The 12,177-nt window shown below is 39.5% G+C and overlaps 1 protein-coding gene across 1 annotated transcript in view; it reads right to left on the bottom strand.

Moving 5' to 3' along the window:
• The window catches only part of LOC134660498 (ankyrin repeat domain-containing protein 50), a 99,736-nt gene that overhangs the window by 44,844 nt on the left and 42,715 nt on the right, over nt 1-12,177 (bottom strand). The window contains exons 10-17 of the mRNA XM_063516268.1: nt 12,088-12,112; nt 11,649-11,743; nt 9,584-9,693; nt 8,474-9,114; nt 7,044-7,165; nt 5,547-5,646; nt 2,816-2,915; nt 1,985-2,107 (exon numbers count right to left, since the gene is read on the bottom strand). Of these exons, the coding sequence (XP_063372338.1) occupies nt 1,985-2,107; nt 2,816-2,915; nt 5,547-5,646; nt 7,044-7,165; nt 8,474-9,114; nt 9,584-9,693; nt 11,649-11,743; nt 12,088-12,112 (1,316 nt within the window). The remainder of the gene's footprint in view (nt 1-1,984; nt 2,108-2,815; nt 2,916-5,546; nt 5,647-7,043; nt 7,166-8,473; nt 9,115-9,583; nt 9,694-11,648; nt 11,744-12,087; nt 12,113-12,177) is intronic.

Below are 12,177 nucleotides of genomic sequence, written 5' to 3'. Positions count from 1 at the left end.
TAAATGTCTCTAAGTGTCATCATAACTAAAAGATTACAATATATAGTAGTTAATCAAATTATCCTTAGAGATGTATAGGGTCTCCAAGAGTCAAAATCCTGTATACCTAATTAAAACATTCATTAAGTAAGAAAATGACAATAAAAATAAAATAGCATACAAGAACCGAATGATGTGTGTCTGTGGCCATGTAATTATCCTCAAAAATAGAGTAACTAAATATAATAGCTCGTGTTAGCTTAAATAGACCAGTCTCCACAAACAGCACCCGTTCACGAGTATGACGCGTATCTCAGCCATCGCCTCTCTCAACCTTCATTCGGGAAAGTGGCGACCCGATCAACAACGCCACCGTAAGCAAAGACTTTTAAGCGAGCATGACATATTCAAGCTACCGGGCCATAGTGATTTTGCAATAGTGATTGAGTCTTCACTTCTGCCGGCACTCCTGAGTGCAACCCGTTGGTTTTTTTTTTCATTCAAATGCATGAGGTTTTTCATAAACGGAGCTTCGATAGATGTTCTTATGTAAGTCTTGGAGTTGTGACCGTCCAAAGGTTACAGTAACTGCTTACCATCACGCAGGTCGTGTGCTTGTTTGTCGCCAGAGTCGTGTATCAAAATGATAGGTCACATAATGTAGGAAAGTGTACAGATTTAGTGCATAATTGTTTTCCATCGTATTTTCTCGGAAATGTTCGTATTTGTCATGCTACTTCAGTCAACCTCAGTACTTTTTGTACCGAGACTGACTGAAATAGCAAGATACGTTCGTACGTTTCCGTGAAAATACGATGTAAAATATACTTGGTCAACCAGATCTTGACAGTAGAAAAAAGCGGCAAATTTGAAAAATGTAGGCGCGAAGGGATATCGTCCCATAGAAAATTTTAATTGCGCGCCTTTTTTTACTGTCAAGATTTCGTTGACCAGCTATAATTATGCATTACATCTGTAACCGCATTTAGCGTAATTCTACATCAGAATAGGGTATTTGACTGTACATATTTAAAATAAATTATTTTACACGATGCATGAAATAAAGCACCAGAAGATTAATAGAGAAACGAAGACAGCAGTTATTTTTAGACACAATTTCTATTTTAATACCCGTATAGAACATATCACGCAAAATAGGCGCAGGTCGTCGAGTTGCGGAAAATTGCCCGTACTACAATACAATACTATAGGTAAAGAGTAAGTAATTTGATTGTGACGTCACATCTAGTGTTTTATATAAATTCCATAGCACAGACAATCCAACCTCTAGACATAGCATAGTCACGCTACCCCCTCTGCCACACATACGGTAGCATTACTCCATCTTCGAGTCAATCCCGTGCCGTGATTGGTCCGCATCTTTGAACGGACCAATCACGGCACGGGATTCGCTCACCTCATCCCCCCGCACCCCCGTATTTTTGGCAGCATCGGTTTCATGAAAGAATTGGCCTAAGCTCAGTCTAGAGGTTGGATTGTCAGTGTTCCATAGTAGCAAAATCGTTTTGACAGTCCGAAAAAAGAAACTGATTTGACTAGTAGTCATATACCCTATTTAGGCTGCCAAAGTGATTAAAAGGCCTTCTGCTAATATAAATAATTAGGGTTCCGTACCCAAAGGGTAAAAACGTGACCCTATTACTAAGACTCCGCTGTCCGTCCGTCCGTCCGTCCGTCTGTCACCAGGCTGTATCTCACGAACCGTGATAGCTAGACAGTTGAAATTTTCACAGATGATGTATTTCTGTTGCCGCTATAACAACAAATACTAAAAACAGAATAAAATAAAGATTTAAGTGGGGCTCCCATACAACAAACGTCATTTTTGACCGAAGTTAAGCAACGTCGGGCGGGGTCAGTACTTGGATGGGTGACCGTTTTTTTTCTTGTTTTGCTCTATTTTTTGTTGATGGTGCGGAACCCTCCGTGCGCGAGTCCGACTCGCACTTGGCCGGTTTTTTATGTAAACACGAGTAACGGGTACCTTAGTGAATCGCCTCCCGTGGAATAGTCGCTGCGCCAGCCATAGATATAGGCCGTTCAGTGTTCCAGGTATCTCTTTGATTTCACGGAGAGCTATAAATCCATCTGCCACTCCGTCTAACACCTGTGGACAAGTTTATTTAGTTTGTTATATGTATATTTTAATTTAGTAAGGATATGCGGACAGATATGCACTTTTTCCCGGGCCTACCGAAGACAAGTACGGCTACCATCAGTTTGTCACTGACATAACTCGCATATTAGTGCAAACGAGATGTATAGAAAGTAAATTACGTTCTCGATAGCGTAAATGTCGGTTTTGACACTGTCAGTGACTCATGGTACGGGCTCTGTACAAATGGATATGTGACGTAATGTCGTGGGTCGGGACCCCAAAAGTAGACCACGCAAAAACAAGGGCAATAGTTTGGTATTTTTATTTTGGTTTCGAATCGTGGAAACGGGTCGACTTCTACTTTTATTCTTGTGTTGTTGGTTCTGAATATGTTGAAGATACATATAAATAATAATAATCATAAATAAATATTATAGGACATTATTACACAAATTGACTAAGCCCCACGGTAAGCTCAAGAAAGCTTGTGTTGTGGGTACTCAGTACGAAATATATATATAATATACAAATACTTAAATACATAGAAAACAACCATGACTCAGGAACAAATATCTGTGCTCATCGCACAAATAAATGCCCTTACTGGGATTCGAACCCAGGACCGCGGCTTCACAGGCAGGGTCACTACCCACTAGGCCAGACCGGTCGTCAAACATATGTACATATATACATATGTACATATGTATGTATATTTACCTTTTCCAGATACAGAAGGCAGCCATCGCTCTTGATCCTCAGGTGGTCGAGCGCGGCCGCGGCCGCGGCGGCGGCAGTGGCGTCATGCGATACGCGCGCTCTGGGGAAAAGTATAGCTAGCAATTCATATTTTCTTTTACCTCAGCAGCTCGAACAAGGGTACTTTGCTACTTAAAAACAGTGAGCAAAATCGCATTTTGCTCACTGAGTGAAACAAAATGAGCAAAATGCGATTTTACTCACTGTTTTTAAGTAGCAAAGTATTTGTTCGAAATGCTGAGGTGAAAATGTAATTGTTGGTATATCTTAAGAAAACATGAGTGAATAGAGGTAAGTGATGAAGAAGGAATACATTTTTCGGGATCTCTAATATGTTCTCACTGCTGAGGTGAAAAGTTTTGTGAACTACACGAGATCAAAGTTATTTACATCTCGTGCGCTTTTGAGTCCCTTACTACGCTCAAGATTCTAAATTAGATTCACTCGCTACGCTCGTGAATCTACTATAGAATCTTTCTCTTGCACGGGACTCAAAATAAGCACTCGAAGAAATATCAAACTTTGATCTCTTGTTGTACAAATAACTATTTATATACGCAAAGAGACAGGTACGGGCTGAAAAACAGCGCTGTGCAGTCACCTGACTCGCGGCACAAGCTGAGTCCCGAGCCTATTGTCGCACTTAAATAGTAGGTATTTATATGTTAACAAATAGTTCTAAATGTTATACCTATTATACAGGGTGTAATCTAAAACGTGATACAAGATAATCAAACCTGAATCTTTTCATGATTTTGAACAACTTTTACTATGGGGTCAACTTTGTAAATTAACAATAAAAACAATCTTTGCCATACATTTTTGTCTACCGCTCCTTGACCATTTCTATGGAACAGCACAATTTTTTTTTAATATTACAAAATTGACCCCATAGTAAAAGTTGTTCAAAATCATGAAAAGATTCAGGTTTGATTATCTTGTATCACGTTTTAGATTACACCCTGTATAAGTAGTTATTAATAGATGTATGTATACTTATCGCTACTTTACTGCTGCTGTAATTAATGCTTATTGCCCTTATAGGGTGGTTGACTGTCAGGTCAAATCAAGTTCTTTTTTTTTCTCGAACTGTCGGAACGGTTAGATACTAGTGTATATGAAACGCACACACGACGTCACGTTCAAATTAACTCCTTCTACATAGTTATAATTAAACATATATATGTCGGAGCGAGACACCAGAAAGACGTATTGCAGCATTACAGTTCATAGTTAGACGCCTGTATAAAATCGATTAGCAATGTTTGGCGTATTGTTGAACTAAAATGACAGGTAGAAGGCTTTGGAACGTCAAGATGACGTAGTATCTTGAGTGAACGTAGGCACGAGCAGGCATTTTTGTCGTTATGTTGGTAGACTGGTCAGGCAGGTTTACCAACTTGAATTGGAGGCGGGAGCGGGTTGGCTCCGCCGCTGGGACTGGCTTCTTTCTTCTTGATCGGACCGCGCTAGAGATCGGACGTTAGCCAAGCTCGTGCCTAATTCGCTACGTTCCTGAAGGCTTACACCTGAAGGATTATTCTGAAAGCTTATAGATTCTCACGTTGTTTAACCGTTTAGCTAAGTGTTTTATTCCAAGTGTTATTTTGATTTTTTATGTGCCATTAGAAGCTTACTTTTGTAAAATAAAGAAACTATGTGTTGTTTTGAAAAGATGTGTCCCGCCGAGTTTGTTGCCGGGTTAAATTTTCTCGGGTCAGAGGTGTAGGGTTGGAACCGGTTTAGTTTGACTTAAATAAAGATTTGAACGATTTCATGTGATCTTTTTATTTTTATTGAATTCCGATTCCATCGTAAGATGTTTAGTTATTTTTATTATTTAGTACTGAAATAATAGTAGGCACTAGTATGGTTAATGAGTCCGAATGTTTATTTCATGCGTAGGTAGCATACCTACTATTTTGGCTGTGAAGTAATACATCTAGGTACTACCCCCACGCGCCCACCGCCATCGGGACCATCCTTCGCCGACATATATATTTATACAGTCAGCAACCCTATTGGACTTATGTGCTTATTGTGTCTTTTCTTTTTCCTTGTTTGTTTTATTTTGTTACTGTGTTTTACGACAATAAATGACTTTTTTTTAAATAATAATAATAATTTGAGCCTATATACGTCCCACTGCTGGGCACAGGCCTCCTCTCATGCGCGAGAGGGCTTGGGCTATAGTCGCCACGCTAGCCCAATGCGGATTGGGGACTTCTTCTTCTTGGGGGAAAAGTAAAAATACAATATTAAATTCAACAAATGCATTAATTAGACACTGGACCTCCCAACATCTTAGCTTAGGTTAGGTACTAACACAGTAATTTAAGTCTATATTTGTAAGTTTGTAACTGTAGTTCGTTTTTTTAGCATTAGAAAGAACTTGCAAGAAGGTAAGCGATCTTGACATGTCTTTTAATTGAAAAACGCTTTTTAAAAATCAAAAACTATTACTTATGAAAGCAGAAGAATATAAATGATCGTATTAGATCCATAATTGTTACATATTTGCCGTAACTTATTTTTAAAATGTGTTTTTCAATTAAAAGACACATCAAGATTGTTTACCTTACTTCTAATGCTAAAAAAACGAACTATAACAACTATGGATTGAATCGTCCGAAATAAATGTTATTTCATTTTTAAACAGATTCAATAGATCATTAGATTGTGATAAGTTTACCTGAGTCTAGGCTCCGTATCTAGTCGGGACAGCACGTATCTCTGAACGTCTGCCGACACGTGAGCTCGCTGAAGCTCATCCAAAGTTATCTTCCTGAATCCTGTGAATAAAGTTATATTATTAAAAATCAAATGTTTTTAATAATCGAATTTAAACTGTTGTGAGACATGCTAACACGCACGCGATACACGGCTGTCGTGAACGCTGCTCGCACTGTTAGTGCTTGAGAAAGGAGACCTAGGCTCTCCGAAACATGTCGCGCGAGTGACTTAAAACAAGTGAGTCTAAACCGTAAAATTATTCAATGTTTAACAAAATAGTTATTTACGATACAAGTGCGAAAAAGAGGAAATTCGAAACGAGTGGCGATAAATTAAAACACGACCGAAGGGAGTGCTTTAAATCGACACGAGTTGCGAATTACCTATTCGCACGTGTATCGAACAACGTTTTACAGTACATATGGCACTTGAAAGTTTGGACATACGCACGAAAAGTGCTATTTTACGCACTAGTGCGGAAAAGTAGCCCCATATGTACTGTAAATAATATTATTACTCTAGATCAAATATTTTTACAACAAAAAGGTAATTTGGAAGAAAATAAATCGACCAGTGTAGCGACATCTAGGGCACGGTTGCGTCAACTTCATCTTACTCTTAATTTAACATTAGACTTTAAACTTTATGTCCATGGAGCTAGGGTTGATATTGTTGTGTCTTTAGTTAGACGTCCTAGTGAATAAAACTACAATATGGTTAATTTAAATCCCACGTTGACACATCGTTAGCGCGATGTAGCAAACGCCATACAGTTCAGCGCCATCTAGCGAACGATTGCGTCAACTTTACCTTCACCCTTGAACATTAGTTTTGAACTCTACGCCAACGACACTAGGTCGAAAGTCGCTTGTACCTGTGAACATCTTGGTGAGACTCTTGCTTTGTCGCCTGGCACTGGCAGTTCAGCGCCATCTAGCGGACGATTGCGTCAACTTTACCTTCACCCTTGAACATTAGTTTTGAACTTTACGCCAACGACACTAGGTCGAAAGTAGCTTGTACCTGTGAACATCTTGGTGACTCTTGCTTTGTCGCCTGGCACTGGCAGTTCAGCGCCATCTAGCGGACGATTGCGTCAACTTTACCTTTACTCTTGAACATTAGTTTTGAACTCTACGCCAACGACACTAGGTCGAAAGTCGCTTGTACCTGTGAACATCTTGGTGAGACTCTTGCTCTGTCGCCTGGCAGTTCAGCGCCATCTAGCGGACGATTGCGTCAACTTTACCTTCACCCTTGAACATTAGTTTTGAACTTTACGCCAACGACACTAGGTCGAAAGTCGCTCGTACCTGTGAACATCTTGGTGAGACTCTTGCTCTGTCGCCTGGCAGTTCAGCGCCATCTAGCGGACGATTGCGTCAACTTTACCTTCACCCGTGAACATTAGTTTTGAACTCTACGCCAACGACACTAGGTCGAAAGTCGCTTGTACCTGTGAACATCTTGGTGAGACTCTTGCTCTGTCTCCTGGCGCAGCAGACGAGCAGCAGCCACTGCGGGAACAGGTGCTGGTGGCGAGAGAGGAGAGCGGCGACAGTGCGGGACTCCGTCGTGCTGTCTCGCTCTGGCGGTTGTCCTGAAAAAGAAACACACGTGTGTTAGAATGCCCCAGCATACACGCATGCGAGCTAAACCGGCAATGTTGTATGAAAATTCATTCAATCATTCATTTATTTCATTCATTCATTTCATTCATTCATTCATTCATTTCAATCATTCATTTCATTCATTCATTTCATTCGTTCATTTCATTCGTTCATTTAATTCGTTCATTTCAATCGTTCATTTCATTCATTCATCATTTGATTCAATCATTCATTCCTTTCATTCATTTCATTCCTTTCATTCATTTCATTCCTTTCATTCATTTCATTCATTTCATTCCTTTCATTCATTCTTCATTTCATTAATTCAGTTCATTCATTCATTCATTTTATTCATTCATTCATATAAAATCCATTGCCGGCGTGCTTCATTTTCTGATAGAACAAAACTAGACTGAGAAAATCTACGTTGGCGCCATCTATGCAAACCCTTGACGATTGCCAACCCCTTTGGGGCAATGCAATCGAACATTTTAGAATTTGGGATAATAAAACAAATCGCCGCTATGGCAAAACAATGTAAAATAGAAAGTAAATACTAACCATTAAGTCCTTCATCAATAGCGTCCACCAACAAAAATAAAAACTGCTTCGGCGGATCAATCTCCAACAGCGGAAACAATAAAGCCTTCTGAAAACACTCATCCGGATTCTTCTCTCATGCCTCCACCAACGTACAGCTGCCAGACGCCCGCAACCTGGCATCTTTAAAGATCTACCTGTTCCCTTTAAGTCTTAGTCTATGGCGTCCGCGATTTGACAGATGCTAAATCACTACATAGTATAAAACAAAGTCGCTTCCCGCTGTGCTGTCTGTCTGTCTGTATGCTTAGATCTTTAAAACTACGCAATGGATTTTGATGCGTTTTTTTTTTAATAGATAGAGTGATTCAAGAGGAAGGTTTATGTATAATTTGTGAACCCGTGCGAAGCCGGGGCGGGTCGCTAGTACAATTTAAAATAGAAAGTAAATTAATAAAATAAATACTAACCATTAAGTCCTTCGTATATAGCGTCCACCAACAAAAATAAAAACTGCTTCGGCGGATCAATCTCCAACAGCGGAAACAATAAAGCCTTCTGAAAACACTCATCCGGACTCTTCTCTCATGCCTCCACCAACGTACAGCTGCCAGACGCCCGCAACCTGGCATCTCTAAAGATCTACCTATTCCCTTTAAGTCTTAGTCTATGGCGTCCGCGATTTGACAGATGCTAAATACAATTTAAATACAAAGTAAATTAATAAAATAAATACTAACCATTAAGTCCTTCGTCTATAGCGTCCACCAACAAAAATAAACACTGCTTTGGCGGATCAATCTCCAATAATGGAAACAATAACGCCTTCTTAAAACACTCATCTGGATTTTTTTCCAAATTATGAGGCAACAGCGCTTGCTGTATCTCCGGCTCAGACAACAACTTATCATAATAAGCATTTGCTATTAAGGTCCTTGGACTGACTGGTAAAGAGGGTATTGGTGGTGGATCATCCTCTTTTCTTTCCCGTTCTAGAACATTCTGGTATTCAGGCAACTCTTTAACTTCTTTTTTCTGCGGGGAGTTCTCAACGGAGTTAGGTTTGAGATCGCTCTTATTAGGGTATTTGAAGTTAGCCACCGGTATTCTAGATTTAGGAGGGCTGTTGGTCTTATCGTTTTCACTGTCTGTTTTTTGCTCTGTAGATAAAGATTTCTGTAGTGCGCTAGGTTTTTTTTCTGTAAGCGGTTCTGAGCTTTGTCGAAGGAGTCTAGAGTTGCGTATTTCTTTGGATTGGCGTTGGGAAATGTTGCGCAGGAACAGGTTTTCGTGGTTTTCGTATAAGGGGTTATGTTCTTCGTCCGTTGCGAAGGGGTTGGTGGTTTTTACGCTGGAGCGGGGTAGGATTTCTGGCACCTGCAAAAAAGGAAACCGTAAAATGGGGTGAGTAGGGATCACGAGGGCAGTTGGGTTATGAATGGGGAGAGAGGGGATGAGGGGGTGAGTTGGTTTTTACAGGCTACTGCTACGTAAATTATATTCTAATAACAAATAAAACTATTATAATGTTCATACTTCATAATCACAAAGTGTCGATCCAACCAATTTCTGAAGTCACCTTAAGGCTTCGTCACACAGGCGCGTTTTCCGGGCGCGGCGTGAGCATTTTATATGTAAAAGCGGCGCGCCCCGCTCACGCCGCGCCCTGAAAACGCGCCTGTGTGACGAAGCCTTTAGGGGCTATTCATAAATTACGTCATTTCAAATTGGGGGGGGGGGGGTCTGGACATCGGATGATGGTAGCATGACGTAGGAGGAAACGGGGTCATTCGAAGCATGATTTTTGGATGATTTTAGGGGGGGGTTTAAAAATCGTCAAACTCACATTATCGGCATTAGTGTCAGCCATAGAGTCAGTATAGGTGTCTCGCTCGTGGATGCGATCGATCGTGCGCGCGCGCCGCCCGCCGCCATCTTCCTCGTCCGTTCGTTGGTCTGATGACAAAATGTATAATGAAGACGAAACAGGAGCTGCGATTTAAATATTTTAGGTAAATATACCCGTCTCGCTAACGGGAGCGGCTCCTAAAACTAGTGCGATAAGGTCAAGGCGAAAAATCCTGCGTAAAAATATCAAAAATCGAGGTTTCGTACTCGACTGTTTCCTCCTCCAAAACTTAACCAATCGTAACCAAATTTGGAAATCTAAATGATTATGAAATTATCTGTGTGGGACCGTTTTGCTTTTTTGGCTAATTGATATCAGTTTTGAATACCACGCCTCTCATTGCGCCATAGTCAATTAGGCCATTTTAGCCATTTTTGAAGGGCTCTAGCTCATTAAAAAACAAAAATATTAAAAAAAGCAAAACGGTCCGACACAGATATTGACAATATTAATCTGTGTTGAAAAAAATCATTGCTCTAGCTTCAAAACCCACGGAGAAAACAGTCGAGTACGTTTGTATGGAGAAATGACCACTCCTGTTGGCTCTTAAAGTGAATAACATTAAAATTTTGGCCACTCTACAGCGAAGTTGGTTCACCTTTCGGGCCTTGGAACCCTCGGAACGCTTAAGATGCAAGTTTTTGAAGCAAAGTTGTTTAGCCATTGGAAACTCTAAATCCCATTCAAAATGACACTTAACGCAAACGCGTACGTACGTCACGTCACGCTATCGAATATTTACACTATGTGATGAAAAACATAAATCAAATCATTATTAACGCTTTAACGCTAGTATACAGGGTGCTTCCTGTAACAGGAGCAATAAATTAAACTAAAGGCTGTACTCCTCAAACTGACCAACATTTATTCAGCAACTTTAAAAAATTATGAATCTTTTAGACTTCCTCTTTTCCGTACAAAATAAATATTGCCTTCAATGTACGCTGACATCAGTGTGTTTGACGTTGCTTGTCACGCTTTAAACATAACAAAATTTGCAATACATTGCGTCTTAGAATAAACTTTGAAGTGTAATAAAAATCAAAACATGAGTTATTTGCAAAAGTTGCTGAACAAATGTTGGTCAGATTGAGGAGTAAAGTCTTTAGTTTAATTTATTGCTCCTGTTACAGGAAGCACCCTGTACAGTAATCATTGACATTAACAATGACACTAGTCGCTAGTCCTATATATGTCGCACTTAACCATATTAACTTAGCATTATTTTACATGTCGGAGCACATAGGTAACGTTATAGATTTTTGTAAGGTTATGAGTTTAAATTTGGAACAGCAGTTAAAACTCAAGTGGGTCTCTATTCTAGTACCCATAGATATTAAAACAGTTATCGATACGAAACGTCAATTTAGTATGTTTTGTTAATATAAACCGCACGATATTTGATCTCGAGTGACATGAGAATAGGGACTTCATTCTTTTGTCTAGGAATTAAAAAAACTACGGATGTGTGACATGCGTGAAAAAAGTTTTCATTCACCGCCATTTGACGTACAGTTTATCTTTTAGTTAGTTTTAAGTATGTGTTTAGATAAAGTAGTGTATGTAACTGTACATAATTAGGCATTAAAATACTCGTGTGATCCTTTTAAGAAACTCATTAACGTTCGTTTCTTAAACCCACACTCGTATTTTAATGTCTCTCATTATGTAGCAATCACATAAACTACTATTAAGTACATACGTTTGTAACCCATAACTTGCATTTTTGCTTTAACTATCAATGTAAAGTTGGTTAATATGTAAATTAAATAAATAAATAACTTAACCACTAGCCACCCAGAGACCTATAAAAAGCCTCCATTCTAATTTGAACTTTGTGTTGACAAAATAAAATTTCATTTTGCTTGGCAAGATTTGACGTATGGGCAGCTAGAGGTTATACAGATAAAATAGAACTTCGCCAACTGATTTCAAATTGAATCATAGGATTCTACACTTTATGCCATTGCCATAAGGTTGTTTATTTGTTTATAATACGAACCTTCGCTATCAGCCAGCAGAGGTTTAGAGCTATCTTCACCATCGTCGCCCAGGTCTTGAAACTTGCTGATCAACCGTTCTTCCTCCGAATTGCGTCTGTCAATAAAAAACATAGTTAATAATATTACGCGAAACTCTGCGTAGGGGGCGCCACTTCCACAAACCGTCACAGTATAAGGGTCTACCGCAAACGAGAGAGTCAAAATTTTGTTATCTAACCTCTCTATCACTGTTGCATATTCGAGCGATAAAGAGGCAGTTAGCTGAGTTTCGATTTCGCGTTTCCCGGTAGGCCCTTTGTAAACACGCCTTGATGTATCAATGTCATATTTTGTCTGTGAAAACTTGTCAACAGTTTAAGGCACAGTATGTATAAGTTACTCTATGGTTTACGATAGGCGCTAGTGCTGCACTCTGGCGGCAGAACATTGCAGTAATACCCCCTATTATTACTTCTATAGTTGTCTGAGGTAGCTTTATTGCTTGTATAAATTCTCAATCGAAATTAATCACATTGTTTTTACGTGTTT

The sequence above is a fragment of the Cydia amplana genome, chromosome 27 (assembly GCF_948474715.1).
Source record: "Cydia amplana chromosome 27, ilCydAmpl1.1, whole genome shotgun sequence".
Classification (NCBI taxonomy): domain Eukaryota; kingdom Metazoa; phylum Arthropoda; class Insecta; order Lepidoptera; family Tortricidae; genus Cydia; species Cydia amplana.
This window is presented reverse-complemented; position numbering and strand designations above follow the sequence as displayed.